Genomic DNA, 19,032 nt, shown 5'->3' on the forward strand with positions numbered 1-19,032 from the left:
GCTTCACACCCTGTCTGAATCAGTAAGTATATAACTGAGCTAAGAGCCTTTGTTTTGACCCCCACGACAACGTTAGGTATTTGCGTGGGAAGCAGTGGGCAGTTTCCCATGTTTCTTTGAAAATATAGACCTTAGTCATACCCTGGCTTGATGCGGTGAGCAAGCCCTAAAGTTTACTGTTTGAGACAGGGCTTGTAGGATTTTCTGCTTGTCCCTTCCTAGCAGAATATTGCAAATCTATTGTAATGCTTCCTGTTAAATAGCATGCATTTTGAGGAAGTCCATTCCTCCTTTAAATTACAAAACTTTCCCCAGTTTTTACCCTACTGCCCATGGAAATCTGAGGTTATGAGTATCTGCTTTGCCAGGCACTGAAGTACTTGATACTAATTGGATTTTATTACCACTTTCAGCAGTTGTATTAATGGTGAGATCCATAACGGAAATGGTAAACCAGTCTTTTATGGGCAAACTTCCACCAAGTCATTTTCTTCTGTCTCCTTTTCTGAACCAGCTATGACTTCACTCTAGTACTTCTTTCGAATTAGACAGTGAGGTAGCTCTTCTGTTGATAATGTAATCCATAGTATCTATGATAGATGTGTCCTCCAAATTATGAATTTTCCTTTTTGCATCTCATCTGTCAGGTTCATTTTTAGCTGTTTTAGATATGTGAAGGTTGTCTTATAGCTTGATATTTGTTCCCTGTAACCTTTCAAAAAAGCCAAACTTAGTAAAGCATCTAACTTCAAATGGATGGATCTCAAATATTGTATGGCCACTGACTTCTCACAGTAGTAAAACCTAAAAGACTTAAGCCATGCCAATTTAGAGTGCTTTAACAATGTGTAAGCACTTCATCTTCACTTAATAGATATTTACCTTTGCTTTATTTTAGATCTGAACAGGTTTCCTTTGACCTCAAAATCACTAATGCAAGGAAAATTACCATATCATGAGTGCATCTCCCTTATTTTTTTCTGGTGTGCAGAATAATAACTACTGCCAAGGCTTAGGAGTAGACATGGCCTGAGAGAAAGTCTATTACATGTTATTTTCTGATTGCTTTTTTATTTTTTAGAGTTAACCAAAATCATGCTAATCAATCGGATTTACTTACTCAAACAGAGCGAGTTTTAAAGGGCTCCTTTGTTAGAATGACTACTTCAAGTTCAAGTTGGGCTTTATCTGAATTTGCTTTTTAGACCTGCTTTATTTCATGTCAGATTTGGGCCCCAAACTAACTCACAAACAGGAAACCCTCAATTCAGAAGAATCAAAACCAGCAGATTCTACGTGCACCCAGTTTTTTCCCCCTTTCTTTGGAAACTGCTAGCTCGTGAGGTGCTCTGATATAAGAAAACATTAGAGAGCCTGAATGCACCAGGAGAGCGCTTCAGCCAGCTCTGCGGCCCGATGCCAGTTGAAGTAAGGAACGCTCTGGCTGTTGGGACTTTTAAATCTAGACTTAAAAGTTATTTGCTCTGTTTAGCATTTTTAAAATGGGCCTATTAGGAATTGTGCGTGCTTCAGTTTTAATTTTAACTCACCGTGATTGTGAAGCACCCTGGGATCCTTGCAACAAAGGGTGCTCCAGGAATACAAGCCGGTCTTGAGTCCTGATGTGCACCGTTGTTATGGGTGCTGGTTTGTTGTGGACAGTGGAGGAGGCTGCAGAGCTCCACACCCTAGAGAAGGTGGCCGACACCCTTTAAGAGTCTTCTTCCCACCTCTTATTCTTACTCTGAAACTTCATCCACCTTAGTCATCACCTTTTTCTTTCTCCTTTTCAAAAAAGCTATCCTCTGGTATGGCAATATTTTCCCATAAAATGCTAATCTCATTGAGTTTACTCAGAGAGGTTAAAGAGGCAAACCAGATGATGTGTTGAAAGTTAAGAACGATTAAAGCTTTAATTATTAGCACCATTTGCAATCACATTCTTCTCTAGATGACAAGACAGTATTTCCTCACTGGGTACCATCCAGACTAGGCTTGTCCCGTTTTCCTGTTAATCCAGAGTGTATTCCTGTGCAATGAAAAAATGTGGAGCTAACCAGAACAGGTGTTAACTTTATGAAACATCACAAGACGTATTTCCCAAAATGTATTGAATCTCTTCAGTTATGTTAACGTAGAACAGAGTGTAATCTCATTTTCTTTTTATTTCTTAATGGAACTCTCTTTGGAAGTGATATATTTCATCAGCAACCGCTCTTTGCCGTCATGTAATTAGTGCACTGATAGCGTTCGTTCCATAGGAGTTGAGAACGTGGCTCTGTCATCACTGATCTGTAAATTTAGGCAAGTGGCTCTCCATGCCTCAATTTTTTTCAGTCTATAAAGTAGCAAGATAATAGTACCAATTTTTCAGGACTCTTAGGAGAATTGCATAAGTTAATACTTGCAGAGCATTTAGAATAGCTCTCAGTTCTAAAGTACACTATAACATTCCTTGTTTTTCTACAACGTGGGGACTTGCAACTCAGAAACCACTCTTGTAGGTCTCATAGACTGTTGCTACCTAGAAGATTTTGAGGCAAGCATTGTTTTTAATGAAACAACCAAGAACTTTTCATTTGTGAAAAAAATTAAAGGGCTGTTTTATAACTCATGCTCACCTTTAAGGAATGCTTTTAGCACTGTCCTGAGCTCATTATAAAGTTCTGATGTGTCTTCAAGTGTAAGTGGGGGAAAGCTGTCCCACGGGGACTGTCCTCTGGGTGTTTTTCCCGGCATTACATTAACTGCCCTCACCCCTGCACCCTAATCCAAGGCCCAAACCCTGCTTCATCCCCTCTCCGTGGTACTTTCCACGTTTTCTGTGATTGTAGGTGGACTGAGTAGGATTTCTGAAAACACTACCATCACTGGTCACAAAGGGACTTGGTTTTATCCGTCATCACACTCAGGAATCTGGCACACAGTAGGGTCTCAGGAATATTTGTGAAACTAAAACAACCTCATAGAGTTTTTATCACATTTATTTTGTGAACCAATAAACTATGTCCATAGTTTTATTAGTAGTATTTTATTTGTAATCTTATCTATAATACCTTACTTTGCAAAATATTTTTTCCTACTACATTTACTTCTGATTTTTTAGCTTACTTAATGTAGTTCTGCATTTTCCTCTAAGAAAACCTACTGATATTCCAAGCTGCCCCATAGTTCTGCTTGTACTGCGATGTTCTTGAACACACGTACAAAAGTTGTATGTTTGTAAGCAGAAGAATAATCACGGGAGGCACACAGGACCCAGAGATCTAAAAAATGCTATAGAAGACCTAATTATACGCCACTGGTAAGCGCAGTCATTAACAACTTACTTCGTGCACATTTAAAGTGTTTCTTTTATAATCATGTATTTCAGCCTGACTGATAGTTTTCATTTTGTCTCAATCATCTCATATTTGAGATCCACGCTTTTTTTTACTGTTAGTCAATTTGTTTGTCTATTTCTCATATTGACGAAAGTATAAAGGAGGGGAATGTCAGTAGCAGAATCGAGTGACTTATAGCCCGAGATGCTGATGCTGCCAAAATGGAAAAGCTCCGCTTAGCACCACCCTGTGTTAGCTCGCAGCATCCCTCCATCAGCTGAGACTCCAGGGTCCCCATTTGGCATTGGAGACTCCATTTAGGCTGTAAACATGTGATGTGTGAAAAGTCAGCTGTGCGCGGGACCAGGATCACTGGAATTCAGGGAGAGCTGCAGGTGGAGATAAGTGCTCAGCCGTTCCAGAGCAGGCCTCGGGGGGCGGCTTGCCCACCCTCCTGCAGGAGCACCAGCTCGGCGTGGAACTTACGCCCCTGCCATGGACGGACAGGGCTCCTTGTTTCATGACCAACAGTCTGTCCGGCACATTTTTACCGCTTCATCATAACTCCCAAAGAGGTGATTACCAGGATCTGGCATTTTCCTAAATGGTGAAGCTTTTTCATAATGTTGATAGAGACAGCCTAGATTATTTTGATTTTTCTCTGTGACCTCATCCAGAGGTGACATTGGGTTATTTTTCTTTAGTAGACATGGGAGATCTTGGCTAACAACTCGTAAAACACAGAAACCAAGGCTGTGATTTAGCCCTCACTTTCCTGTGAAATATTGGATCAGATCTGAGTTGGACCCATGGGCCCTGCTCCCAAGGGTTTGTACAGACCCCGAAGTTCCAAGCCTCTTTGGGGGAGTTTGTATGTGGGAAGAGCTTCCGTCGGGTTCATGAGACTCCCAAGGAAAGTTCTTGGCCCTGTAAGAAGCTGAAAACCAGACTTAACTTTTCTCCCCACTTTTTAGGTATTCATACAACGAAACAAGAAATATAAAAATCTGTGAAGTGTTATAGAACTTAATTCTAGTATTTACTTTGGAAAAATGGATTGCTTGAGCTAGTTTAGTTCTTGTTTTCACTCTGGGGCTTGAAGTTTTTCAAAATGCTGTATTTAGGACCTCTGGAATTTAATACAAATTGGGTATCTATTTCTAAGTACAGATTCAAGAAATTTTACTCATCACAGAGAATGGGAGATTTAACCACATAAGGGCCATCAGAGAAAGCAGCAGCAAGATCCCAGGTGCTCAAGATTTAGAATCTTGGGAAATAATTTTCACTGTAAAATCAAATAAGACTCATTAGATTTAGATTTATCTAATGAAAAACTTGTGAAAATTCTATTTGGAGTAGCATAGTGTTTAATAATAGTATATTTTTAATAATCACATTATTAAGCAAGATACCAAGGGACTCCAACATTCCTCAAAAATAAAACTGCACTTGTGCATGTCTACAAAGTGAATGGATGATGTGTGTTACAATTGCATCATCTTCAGTCGCTGGAGAAGACCCTGTAAGACCTGTGTCTGGGAATACATAGAGGTCTCCTAGAGTATCCAGGCTGTGAGAAGGGACTTTGCAGGTTATCTAGTCCATTTCCCTTCATCCTGCAGATGAACAAGCCTAAGCCTCTATGTGCAACTAATTTGAAATACTACAAGCTCTTTTGTAATAATACACTTTTTAACAAGTATTTTCTAGTCTAAGCTCTTTGCCAACATATTCAATTCATTTGAGTAAGAAGGTTTGAGCACAGTAAGAAAGATCTAAATGGATACTTATACAAAAAGCATGGAGAATTTGGTCAAAAGATATCATCTGGGCCTATGTAAAATTACTTTAATTATGCAGAAAAGTCATATGAACTGTGAACCAGCATTTCCTTTAAAAATTATGAATTGCCCATTTAAATCATTAAGTAAAATTTCCGTGCTTCAAAACGATGACATTTTTGTCTTTAGGAACTGCAGTGAGAGGATTGAAACAGAATTGGGTGGGTTCTCGCAGTGTTTCCTTTTGTATTCCTCGGGAGCTTTGGACCCAGTTTCTGTTTTTAGCACAATACAAGGGTGACTTTGTGTGAAGGGGCCACTTTCAGGCGCCAAGATTGATCAAGATGGCAAAAGCCATAGCTATGACACCTGGAGTTTAAGTCAAATTTAGAAGTGATTAGTCTCTTCTCTGGAGAAGGACATGGCAACCCACTCCAGTGTTCTTGCCTGGAGAATCCCAGGGACAGACGAGCCTGGCGGGCTGCCGTCTGTGGGGTCGCACGGGGTTGGACACGACTGAAGTGACTTACCAGCAGCAGCAGTCTCTTCTCCACAAACCGAGATGCCGGCCATGCCCCGGTTGTATCTCCCGAGAGCATAGCTTAGAAAGCAGAAGAGGATCCAGAGGGAAGGATTTGGGGGAACATGAGCTAACATCACAAACCACACTGGACTCTTAGAAACCCTGCCGTTTGCTTCCCCGTGAACTGCAGCCCAGTCCAGACCTCGCCTTCTCCCCCAGCACCAGCTGGGGCCTACCTGAGCGTTTTCAGCAGATTCACCCCATGGCCCTGCCTCCTGCGATGCCTCTTAGAGCTTGTCCGTAGTATTTGATGTCCTTTGGGATGAAAAGAAAACCCCGCTGACTGAGAATCCCTGTGAAAACAGTGTTTGAGTATGGAGTTGATGTCATTTGATCTGAAGTTCGAGTTTGACCTTTTTAAGTTTCCCACACGCCTCGAAAAATCTGCTGTGAAAATTCAGGCCGCAGGCAGACAGGGCCTGGAGAAAGCGGAGGGCCATCCAGGCCTGTGAAGTTACACACGTCTCAAAAAATAAAAATGTAAGGGAATAGAGAGCCAGCAGTTTGACAGATTGTTCAGTAAATGCTCATTTTATTGAAAATTATAAAAAGGTGCTTAATGTCTCTGTGCCATTAATACAATACATAAAAAGGTTACTGTCAAGATTAGTGTTCTAGGCCTGAAAATTAACTACGGAGCTTCCGAAAGCCTTGCTCTGCGTCATCTGAGAGGTTAAAGGTTTCCGCATATACATTTTACACGCACAGACATTTATTTCAGAAAACAATTATTTTAGACTTTGTGCCAAAGACATTAGCAGTGATGTGCTTTCATTTCAGACATGGATGGGCTAGATATATATTACCGATAAGGTAAGAACCATGAACAATCACCTTACGGAATTAAACCTGTGCAAGATGAGTTCCCTTGCTGTCTCTAGAGTATTGCGATTCAAAACATACATTCCTTTCTACAGAAGAAGATATTCAGATTCCTTAGTTGAAATTAATTAGCATTCAGAAACCAGATAGCATGTTTTTGGGTATTCATGAGATCTCTGTTTGAAAAAAAATGTTTTTAACTTGTAGAAATGTGTTGCAACACACAGATGGGAAGAAAAAGGGGAAAAAAAAATCTCTTTAGCAAGCACTGAGTGTAAAAGGAATATTACATTTTGCACGCTCCTGATTGCTCTGTGTAAACAGTTTTTGACATCTGTCTTTATAGTTTTCGAGGAGAGGAAGACTTTGTTAAAAGAATCATTTTTATACAGCAGTCCCCATTTCAGTCTTGCTTTACCTGTATTATGAAAGCAGATGGTCTGCATGTCTTTTGAATATTTATAACTATCAAAAACAATCTCTTGCTATTCACCCTTAGGCTTATGAGATGTCAGGACTGTTCTGGTTGAAAAAAATCATCTTGGGTGTTTACAGAAAGAGGATTACATTAAGCTGAAATGACTATACATTTTCCAGTTTAATATTTGTCCATCAGCTGTTTAATCGTATTTAGATAATTGTGTAAATAAGATGTTGTAGCTTTTGCCCTCTCTGCTGATGGAGCCTGGAAGCTTTAAATGTGGGGACCCACTGTTTTGTAGAGGCTCTGGCTGCCTCCTCCCACCTCGGTTACACCATCCTCAAGTCGTTAGTAAGTTTTGATCATGATATCACCGTCCTGTTTTAAAAAAAAAAAAAATGTGCAGGGGAAGCCTGGCTGGAGCTCACGTGAAAGCTAGGGAGCTGCTGGCTTCCGGTAAGACTGGAGTTGGTTATATTCTAATGTGCAGGTTTAGGGTCCAGCCCTCCAGTTACCCTCTAGCTATGTCATGACATTCTCTTTCTTTCCAGTGAGCATGGTATTTTGGAAAACTTTTGGTATAGTGGGGGTTAAGTGTTTCTTTGACTGGAAGCTGAGCAATCACAGATAACAGATTTTGCTGTGGTTGGTTGATTTGGCAGAAAAGCATGAACAGTTCTGGTTTAAATGACTGAATAACCTGATTAGCATTGTTTGGGGCTGGGTTTTTTGTTGTTGTTAAAGGCACAACAAAGCAATTTTAAGGGTAATCAGATCACTGTCTTTCCCCAGTTGGTGAACCGTTTTTTCCTTTTTTTCCAGTAGGTCTCACCTCTTCCCAAACCTCTTCCCTTGGCTATCAGATGACCAAGGAGAAAGAGAAAGCTTGTCTTCCTTTGGTTTCTGAATGTTATAAATGCATACCCCCAGTATCTGTCCTGTCCAGCAGGGCTTTGAAAGGATAGGATACTTTGGAAATGTGTGTGACCTCCACCAATTCCTTGTGGGTTTGGGGGTTGCTTTTTGTTTTTCAAATTCAGAGACCGGCAGTCTTTGGGAGCAAAGGTTCAGAATGTTCTAACCATATCGAAGCCAGGCGGTAGAAAAATTCCACCCTTACCTTTTCACAATTAGAAAGGTTATAAATAATGTATTTGGCTGAAAAGGAAGCTCAGCCTGTGGCAGATGGTATCATTCTAGAGAACCCGGGTTTCTGTGAAGATGGCATTCTTTCAGATCGGAACTCGAGCAGACTCTCAGAAAGAGCTGGAGCTCCTCATGGAGCGCAGACACGTGCTTTGTGGATCTTAGAAAAGCTTACAACTTGGCTCCTAGGATGAGAATATTGTGTCACACCGGGGTTAGGAGACCCACAGCCAATTTCTGCCGACTCCCAAACTGTATTTCCTGACACTGGAAGCCAGTGCCTCTTCTGGGTCTGTGTAGCGTTTGAACTTGGGATTTAAACCAAAGGAGTTTGATCAGCCTGGTTATTTTCATCTCTGAACATGGATGCTTTATGCAGGCTGGCCACCAAATGGGACTTGCCAGGCAAGTCACATACACATCTTTGTGAAAGAGACAGAGAGAGGGAGATCTCTCCTGTTGATCTGTTTAGGCGATCTGGGAGAAGGCAAGCCCCAAAGCTCTGAGACTTCTGAGACATCTGTGTGGATGTAGCTTGAAAAGCCTGGGGCAGGATCTCTTGCAAATTCAAGAGCCAACAGTTCCAAGAGCTCTGGGTGGGAGCTGGATAACCAGAAGTGATGGATTGAAAAGATTCCTCTGATAATGAAGCTGCCATAACCTTTGACCTTTAAGAAAAGAGGATGGCTTTCTGGTAGCCTGCAGAGATGATCCATGTCAGTGACCTTTTATTGATCCCCATCGATGTGCCCAGCCCTGTGATGGGTCCAGGCTATACGGAGATAAGCCCTGAGGCTCACTGCCTAGCAGGAAAGAAACAGCTTGACAAGACCATCATGGTGCCCAAGAAAGGCATGCTTGCGCTGTCAGGAAGGGCCTTGCAGCAGTTCCCGCTGAAGTTAGCCCCTAGGTGAGCCGCGGCAGCTAGAGATGGGAGAGGGCACAGAGCTGACGTGTCAGAGGAGAGCTGTGTGTCTTACTGGTGTCGTCTGCCATGTGGGGCCTGCAGGCCAGCTTCAGAAGGTACCACCAGGTTGGAGTATTGAGACCATTCCAACGGAAATGCTCTTTTCCGTTGAGGTTTTCTCTGGTTACCCCTCGATCCGACTGGTCATTGGATCATTAATTTGTATCTTGTGTGTTCTTCATAAGAAAATTTCTCTGACTTAAAAACGCTTCGTTTGAAAATTGTATGTAAGACTTGAGTTATTTAAAGCGTAGTCTTTGGGCTGATCTGAAATGTGATCATATGATAAAAGCCAATGTGAAGGGAGGTGGAGGGTCGTCATAGTGATTAACTTCTCTTAACTCCATGCTCAGCGTGTTACGGGCTCTGTGTTCATTGCACCACACTCATCATGCTGTTCATTGTCTGTCCACGCACCTCCTCAGGTCCTGTTTTCAGCGACCTAGTCCAGTGGTAGACACACACTGGTTCCATAGTTGTTTGCAGAATGAATTAACGGGTTCTCAGAACAGCCCCGTGAGGCGGCTTCTGCTGCCATTCCCATTAAGTATGGGGACGGTCCTGGTCGTTGATTAATTCAGCCAAGGTCGCCTGACCAGCGTGCAGCACACCCTGGACTTGCACGTGGGTTTGCTGATTCTGCTTCATCAAACACACACGTGAAAAGTGCACGTCGCTCAGTCGTGTCTGACTCTGCGACCCCACGGATGTACAGCACATGGGATTCTCCAGGCCAGAACACCGGAGTGGGCAGCCTTGCCCTGCTCCAGGGGGTTTTGCAACCCCACGGAGGTACAGCGCATGGGATTCTCCAGGCAGGAACACCGGAGTGGGCAGCCTTGCCCTGCTCCAGGGGGTCTTCCCAACCCAGGGATGGAACCCAGATCTCCTGCATTGCAGGCAGATTCCTTACCAGCTGAACATGTAGTGTGTATATAATTTGTGCCAGGCGTTTGGGATGGAGAGAAATAGAGAGCCCCAGACCTGTATGGACTCACAAGTCAGTGAGTCGTCTTTTTTAGAGGGTAATCGTTTTGAATCAGGATCTCCTTGTGAATGACAGAAGCAGCCCAAGCCTCTCTCCTTAGAAACATGGGTCTTTGTCTGCCCGCCCCCTTTCCCGCCTTACCCTGTAGCAAAATATTATCATCTTGACTCTGTTCTTTGTATTATCAAAGCAATAGGTATTTATGTCCAAATTTGAAATACACAGCAAATGTGATCTTTCAAATGCCACGTGCCTCACAATTTTCTGAGGTCTCCCTACCTTGGAACTCATAGACCTAGTCAGATGCCATGCCCAAGCCTTCAATAGAGACTTTACCACAAAGAAAAATAAAAGTCTCATGTAGTGGCTGACTGAGCAATCTGGTTGTCCAAATCACTGCATATTGTTCCAATAAAAATAGAGGTGACCCCAAGTTACCTGAATTACGGGCTATTTCCCAGCCCCCCTAAAAGCACATAAAGAGAATCTAGAAAGTTGCTCTGGCCTGCTCCATAACCTGTGGATTAGCCTTTTGATTTATGTCTCGCTTAGGCTAATATTTATATTAATCAGAGTTTCCCTGAGCACGCATCACTTGACGGAGTAGAAAGCATCCAGAAAGTCACTTAAGGACAGTGCATACCAGTTTAGGGTTGAACGAGGGCAGGGGGAAGCTTTGATGATCACGCACATATGGATATTATTTTCCACATATGGATAATAATGAACTACATAGCACTGTTACATATGGGCTCCACTTTTATGAGAATGTTTCAGAATTTTTTTCTTTTTCCCCACACATTATATATTTTTCTCCACCCCCGCCCCCATATATTTTCCTCTGGGTCTACTGAATCACATTAAATTGAAATGATCTGTGTACATGTCTCTTCCTAATTGAGGGTAAACTTGTTGTGGCAAAGGCTGTTTCTTAACACCTCTTTGTGTCTAGTACCAGCCAGTCAGATAGTAGGTGTGAGCCCAGAGCAAGTCTCATACACAGAACTATCCACAAAGTCAAGTAGCCTGGACTTGTTTGTGAAAAACCTCAGCAAAATTTCAATATTTCGTACCTTTCTAAAATTAAGAATAAGCTACATGCAAAATTTGCATGTACTATTACCTTAACATTTAAGAATCTCCCTGCACGTCTAAATTGAAGAGTAATAGTTTTTTAAAAATTGGACCAAAGTAGAAGAACATGGGCTCTCGCCCGTTTGCAGAATCACTGTGATCCATCAGCCATCTCCTTCGTTTTATTATCGTTGACTTTATTGATCCGTCATTAACAATAGAGTAACTGTGATTGAAGCTGATGGATTGTTAACTGGATCAGGTAGATTTCTGGCTCTGGTTTTGGCAACCTTGCTAAGTATCTTTTTGTACCCTGGACTGAGGGACACTCTTAGTCTGAATTAATGGCAGAGTATCACGAGCACATTAAGAATGTCTTTTTAGAGAAATAAAATGTGAAAATGACTATCAAGTAGAAAGTGTCAAAAAAATGTCATTGTGGCTCTTAGGATAGCCGTGTTTTACATCGATAATGTAACTCCAGCTTATCCTTCCCTGGAAGTTCTTCAAGGATCCCCTAGATTTACGTGTTACGAGAATGTGTGCGTGTTACAAAATTAACACTGATGAGAGGTGTCAGGAGAATCAGTGATAGCCAAAAGGGCTCTACATTAGAAGTAGCTTAAAGAAGATAATGGTGTAAAAGATACTTTTGTTCCCAAACTGGCTTTTCTGGTTGTGTCTCACCTCCCAAACAGTTGCCTTCTGTAAATTGTTTGTCATGGATCAACTGAAGTCTGAAAGGTAAGTTCTCATGTTTCTCCATATAGGAGAACAGATGGGTGCTGCAGAGTCTAGTTATTCCTACAACTCAATGGAGAAATAAAGTTAGCCACTACTAGAGAATATGAGTGTTGTGGATCAAGTCACTGGAATGACCAGGACCAAAACTGGCAGGGAAGAAAATACTTTTCCATGTTGAAAATGAGTTTAAAAAAGAAAAAGAAAAAAACATACCCAGTAATACGTCAAAATCGTCTTTCTTTCTTCATTTTTCTGTGTTAAACTGCTGATTCTGTCTCACAACTTTTCGTTAGACGCAGGATGAGGATAAGTGACAGGTTGTTTTCTTTGTTTGTGGTATCCTCAAGAAACAACCCACCATGAAATGCATAGACTTAAAAATGTTACACTCAGTTTGAAATTCAAAACCCAAATTTTATATGAAGCTAGCAATAAGATGGCAGCATGCTTTTTTTTCTTCTGATAGAAGATCTTTGTGAATAGTTTGTTTCTTCTTAAATGTGGTCAGTCAGCCTTGGAACAGTGTTAATTTACCTGCGATTGAAACCCAAATGCTATGAATAAACAGTGTAAGGGGTGTTTCTCAAACTTTAATGTGCAGGCAGCCCTCCTGGGGATCTGATTAAAATGTAGATGCTGATTGCCCTGGCCTAGCTTAGGGCCCAACCTTCTGCATTTCTAGTAAGTTTCTGGATAATGCTGGTCCCTGGGCCGTCCTGGGACTTGCAAGGATGGAGATTTAGGCACCACACCACAAAGGCATTTATCTATGAACTGCAATCAGAAAGTCATCTCCAAGTATTTGGATTTATTGGGATGCATGGACAGTTGTCTGCCCAAGAATAGATGACATTTCCCATACCTACTAGAGCAGAGTCTGTGGGTGTGATCGCTTTATAGCAGTCTCAGTGGGCTGCAGCTTTCTACTGAAATAAGCGTTTGATGATCTACTTAATGACTTTGAAGAAGTTGCGGCTTTAGGCTAAAGTGTGAAGCAAAAACGTATGGGTCCTCCGTGGATTAACAAACAAAAACGAGTTTGCACAGCTGAAATCATGACCATGTTCTCTCTTGTTCCACTGTGTGTCACAACTGCTCTCCCCCTCTCCGTGCAGAGCATGATCTCCTCCATTGTGAACAGCACTTACTATGCAAATGTCTCAGCAGCAAAATGTCAAGAATTTGGAAGGTGGTACAAACATTTCAAGAAGACAAAAGATATGATGGGTAAGCAGAACGCCGTCGCAGAGGTGGCTCCGAACTGCCGCGTGTCGTTTGGGGGTTTCTCCAAGTCACGTGTGCAGCCAGGCCTTGTGATTGCCCAATTAGAGATCGATTTAGACTGTTTCTTGGAGGGTGGGAGTGGGTCTGAGTATAATGAGATAATTAAATTCAATAAATGTTTGTGTTTAAATCAGCCCAACTGACTTGGTTGTCAGACGTGCAGGAGATGGAGGTGGGGGTGGGGCCTGAGCTGTCATTTTTTTTAATGTCTCAGTGAGGGCCTAACCAGGCCTGGAATAGTGAACAGAGGCTGTGGGTTCTCAGAGACAAGTCATGCTTTTATGGGGTTTTTTGTTGTTTTTTGTTTTTCTTGGTTTTGTTGGAGAAGAAGGGAGAGTGCCAGATTTTACACCCAATGTTTAAAGACGTTAAATTGTATTTATAGTCTGCGCATGGAGATCGGGTAATGATTGGAGCGGTTGTCTCCAGTCCCCTAGATGGGGGCTTTGGGTGGGTCTGCTGCTTTCTGGACCATCCATCACCCAAGAACCATTGCATCATTCCTCGATTCTACACGCCACGCCTCCTATCTTAACATGTAACTTTAGGTCAATATTTGTTACTCGGGAACACATTAAAATGATCTACAGTGTGAGGTGACAGATAAAAGTTGTTTGTTGTACCTGAGCATTTAGATTATGACGTTTTTCCCCCTGTTGAGTCTGTTAGTGTTTGTAGAAGCAAATCCCGTGATTAAGGTTAATGTTTTAATTTCTATTAATGTTTTCTTTCACATACTTGCCCCTTCCAAATAAATGTTTTAAAATAATATAGAAATGGGATGTTTAATATGCATGGCATTATGTCATGGTTTCAGTCTATCTCTGTTTACTTCCATTACATTGATTTAATAAAACAGCAATAATAACTTCTCCTTAAGACTTTAAGAGGCAGGAGAACCTGAATTTTGAGCCTGTTTTAGCTTTTAATATTTGAAGCAAAATCATCCATCTACCAAAACAGATTCTTTGCCTTTTATAGCTTAGAGCTGTAATGAAGACAATACATCATTTTTTGGAATAATTGCTTGAATTACTATTCCCTGTGAATGGCCCACTTGGGCTGATAGCACTGGTTGAAATGGAAGTTTCTTCCCCCGTTTTTAGTTATATTTTGCATACATCAGTGATTATAGCGATATGATCAGTTCCTCTAAATGTAAAGCCAGAATATTTAGTAAAAAGAGAAATAATGATGAAAATCAACCCAGAGTCCACACCTGGGAGGCATGGTGTACTGTTTATTTATTTATTGGCTGCACCGCACGGCTTGGGGATCGAGCCTAGACCCACAGCCGTGAAAGTATGGAGTCTTAACCACTGGGCCCCCAGGAGATCCCCGTGGTGTGCTGTTTAGGACTCGCTTACCTACCACCGTCAGCTCTCAGTTCAAGAGCATCAAGGCTGTCTCTTCCTTGTAGCCGCAAAGCATTTGACTGCCTTACTGCTCACTCTCAGCCAGTCCACATGAGGTGTCTAGCCAAGGGAGAAACATTCATCCCAGGTGGGTGATAATTAATTGAAAAACGGTGACAACATCACCTTGTACCGGGATGACTCCCCACCTCTCCCTTGAAAGATTGTCATTAGCGTCTGGTGATGGCCACAGCTTCTTCAAGAAGCATTTGGATTTCAGCGACTGGGTGTACTGGCTTGCAGTATGAAAAATCGGTTTCTTCGTTCTAGGCGGTGATTGCGGCTCTTCGTGCCACCTAACTTGAGAGCTATAATTCAGTGAAACAGGACGTGTAAAATACTCAGCCCAGGGTTCAGTCTGAACTCAGTTATCATTACTTATCATTATGACCCCTTTTATTGATTATACGGATTACTTTTTTAAACTCACAACTGGTTTAAAATTGAACATAAATAATATTTAGATCATTTTTCTTTCAAACCTTTTTCTTGAAGTGGTAACAGTTTATGTATGTGTGAAGTGAAAGGTGCTCAGTCGTGTCTGACTCTTTGCAACCCCATGGACTATACAGTCCATGGAATTCTCCAGGCCAGAATACTGGAGTGGGTAACTTTTCCCTCCTCCAGGGGATTTTCCCAACCGAGGGGTAGAACCCAGGTCTCCCACATTGCAGGTGGATTCTTTACCAGCTGAGCCACCAGGGAGTCTAATATATGTATCTCCAAGTATTTGTTCCTTGTAAATATATATAGGGCTCCCCGGGTAGCACAGTGGTAAAGAAGGCACCCGGCAATGCAGGAGATAGGAGAGACTGACTGAGGTTTGATCCCTGGGTCAGAGAGATCCCCTGGGGTAGGAAGTGCCAAATCACTCTAGTATTCTTGCTTGGAAAATGCCGTAGACAGAGGAGCCAGGCGGGCTACAGTCCATGGCGTCGCCATATATATATATATATGGATATTTCTTTTTTTCTACAATTGCATATGATGTTTTCTTAGCTTCACTCTTTCTAGTCACCACTAAGCAACTAGGATTTTTCTAGAATTTTTTTTTTTTTTTTTTTGGTGGGCATCTGTACCACCTGGCTTGTGGGATCTTAGTTCCCCGACCAGGGATTGAACCCAGGCCCTCGGCAGTGAAAGCACCAGACCCGCAGGGAATTTCCCGAGAAGCTGTTTCAAAATACATGTTGCTTTTATAAGCCTTCGTGGGATCAGAAGTAATAGCGAATAATAATTTGACCCCAAAACTAGTCACGTAGAATGTGAAGATAATGGATTTCGGGCCTTAAATCTAAACCACATCACAACATTAGAAAGTGTGTTCCCGCTTTCAGAGTTGGTGGCCGGGCGCGGAAAAGAAAGGTAAACTCACAGCCGGTTGGGTTCTGTCCTGAGATGCTCTGGTTTCGCTGGACCTTCCGCGCCCGTGCCTCTCCGTGCTTGGGGAAAGCTCAGGGCGCCTCAGCAGTGCGGAGTACCGCTGGCTAACGTGGTTTTCCCTCTCGCCCGCTGCAGTGGAAATGGATAGTCTGTCGGAGCTGTCCCAGCAGGGTGCCAACCACGTCAGCTTCGGCCAGCAGCCTGCCCCGGGGAGCACGGCGGAGCAGCCCCCCTCGCCGGCCCAGCTGTCCCACGGCAGCCAGCCCTCCGTGCGGACGCCGCTGCCCAACCTGCACCCCGGGCTGGTGTCGACGCCCATCAGCCCGCAGCTGGTCAACCAGCAGCTGGTGATGGCCCAGCTGCTGAACCAGCAGTATGCCGTGAACAGACTTCTAGCCCAGCAGTCCTTAAACCAGCAGTACTTGAACCACCCTCCCCCCGTCAGTAGGTCTATGAATAAACCTTTGGAGCAGCAGGTCTCCACCAACACAGAGGTGTCTTCCGAAATCTACCAGTGGGTGCGTGACGAGCTGAAGCGGGCAGGCATCTCGCAGGCAGTCTTTGCACGTGTGGCTTTTAACAGAACTCAGGTCAGTGTTGTTCATTTGAACGTGGTTCTTCTCTGTCTTGCTCTTCCTTCTTTGATCCGGGCTGTGCTAACCTTTATTCTTCTGCTGTGTAATGTTAACATTTTCTCCTGCCCTCCATATGATCTGTTCCTGGGGGTGCCTACATTTCAGCGCTTCTCTGCTTAGCAGAAACCTCTCCTACCAAGAGAAGGCTATGTACAGATGGATCCTGAATCAGCGGCCTTGAAAGAACAAATGTCAGAAATATTTCAAGTTGACATTACCTATGCTTTTACCTAACGGAAACACAGAGTGTCGTAGCCAAGGGAGAAAGGTTTCAGCACTTGGTCAAGGCCACTGGTAGGACTCCAGGCTTCTAGCTGACTAGCTTCCTTTCCTAGAGCAGGGATCAGCCAGACTTTTTCTGTAATGCGCCATATAGTAAACATTTGAGGTTTCGAGGGCATAGTAGCCATAGAAGTAAACGCATGGATGTGGGTGTGGTGTTTCAGTAAAACTGTTTACAAAGCGGGCGCTGGAGCGGGTAGGCTTGCCCTTGGAAGCCTTGTTTGAGACTTCTCACTGAGTTTTGCATACACCCCTTGCTTTCACGCCTTTGTCCTCCTGGGCAAATTCCTGTGAAGATACTATCAGCAGGGAGGATACTTCGCAGGACCTGGAGAGGGTGATCCAGGGGAAGGCCTAAGATAAACACTTGTGAAAAGCCCTAAACAAAGAGTGAATGAGAGGGTTTTTTTTTCTTTTTTTGGCAATTAGTACAATATATATGGTGTTTATTTCTGGCCCGGGCACCCACAGACACACACACACCAAAAAACAACCCAGGAGAACGTGTAACTCTGATTATCAGTGAGGACGTGATGTCTTTTCACTTTCTTGTTTTGCCTCTGGTATTTCTTTGGTCCGTTTTTTTCTTTTTAAGCCTGACTCATACTTTCCTTTCATATTTAAGTTATTTTATTACATGATTATAAGAATAAAATCCTGGTACAAAAATATCTAGTATTAATTCCTTGCTGGCAGAGTTTCCATACCTAGGAGAATCCCAGCTGTGACTTATTTTCAGCTTGCCTTCGCTGGATTGAAAGTTAGGAGGCCTTATAAAACCTTTAACTCCGTGTGTGTTTTGGGGTTCTTGAACTTTTTTTTATATATCATTTGTCTGTGTTTAAGGGGATGGTTCAAAAGTTTTTTCTCAGGTTGCAAAACTGTAGGCGCTTGCCTAGTTTTGTATCTTTAACTTAAAAGTATATTCATTATTAGCTGGTCCCTTTAATCTGACAGCCCTGTTCAATTGGAGGGTCATTGTTTTAGAAAAATGAAGTGAACAGATGAAAGAATCAAGTCAGCCTTCTTGATGCTCCCGTTTCTGGCAGCAGCATCACGTTTGTAAATAGTTGACTACCAGTAGTTCTTAGGTCTACTGGTTGACTACCAGTAGTTCTCAGTCCTGGGCAAAAACCAGGCAGCTCTCTGCATAAAAGTTCAGTAAGACGCTTGTTGAACTGAATTGAATGACCACAAAGATAGCATTGACATGGACACAGATGACTCACAGATTCACTGTGAGTGAATTTTGGAAGTTGAGCAAATTGTTATTTCTTAAAGGACCGAGGAAAGTGTGTTTTATTTGGTGAAGAGTGTCCAGCTAAAGGAGAGAAGGGTTAGGTCACTTCCATCGGGGCATTTTTTTCATCTTTGGGGCTCTCATGTCCCAGGCAGGCATCGCCCTGGAGAGTGACCATTTGTTCTTCTTGGGTTTTCACGTGGACAGATTCCATAGATATCAGTAGGATTTGTTACTGGGAAAAAGGCAGAGTTCTCCCTTTTTTTATACCCTATCAGTCTCTCCCAAAGGATAGTTATTTCTGTGGTTAGCATCGAAAACAGTGACTTAATGTTTTTGAGGGAGAGAGGGGAATGAAGTCTGGGTACAGCTTGATATCCATCTCTTTATTAATAATAGCCGGTTGAGAAACAGTCATTACTGAAAAATTGTCTGGAGCCCCCAGTGACAGAGGGGTTTGGTTTTAAACCTTTATATTGCTAATTGGGACTCCTCCGTCAAAGTGGATGTTGGCCATGTTTGTAGCTGTCTGATTTCAATGAGAGTAATTTTTTAATGTGTATTTAAGGATCCACTTTTGGGGAATTCACTTTAAAGCATGCACGCACGCGTGTCTTTTCAGTGGTCATACTGAAACGCCACGCTCACGCACGCGCACACACGCAGCTGCGTTTAGTTTAATGATTATACATTCGTATGCGTGCGTGTAGTGTGTTTATTTCAAAGTGTATGCATTTCAATAAAAGCAGGTGCAGCGTGAGAGTGTATGGTGTGCGTTTGGAGGACGAAAATACACATGCTAATGCATATGTATAGAGCAGGAGCTCTGCAGAGTTAAACCACGCACACATTTGTGTGCGCTTATTACAATGTGCAAGCTCCAGGTTTAAAAAAAAATGATGTAAAATATGTACATACAAATGCAGAGTTCTATGATGTGA

The 19,032-nt window shown here is 42.6% G+C and overlaps 1 protein-coding gene across 3 annotated transcripts in view; it reads left to right on the plus strand.

The window, feature by feature from the left end:
• Window positions 1-19,032, plus strand: part of SATB1 (SATB homeobox 1) — a 99,898-nt gene that overhangs the window by 34,128 nt on the left and 46,738 nt on the right. For all 3 annotated transcript variants that reach the window (XM_070377022.1, XM_070377004.1, XM_070377013.1), the window contains exons 6-7: window positions 12,968-13,079; window positions 16,070-16,524. In XM_070377022.1, the coding sequence (XP_070233123.1) occupies window positions 12,968-13,079; window positions 16,070-16,524 (567 nt within the window). The remainder of the gene's footprint in view (window positions 1-12,967; window positions 13,080-16,069; window positions 16,525-19,032) is intronic.

This window comes from Bos mutus, chromosome 1 (genome assembly GCF_027580195.1).
Source record: "Bos mutus isolate GX-2022 chromosome 1, NWIPB_WYAK_1.1, whole genome shotgun sequence".
In the NCBI taxonomy this organism is placed as follows: domain Eukaryota; kingdom Metazoa; phylum Chordata; class Mammalia; order Artiodactyla; family Bovidae; genus Bos; species Bos mutus.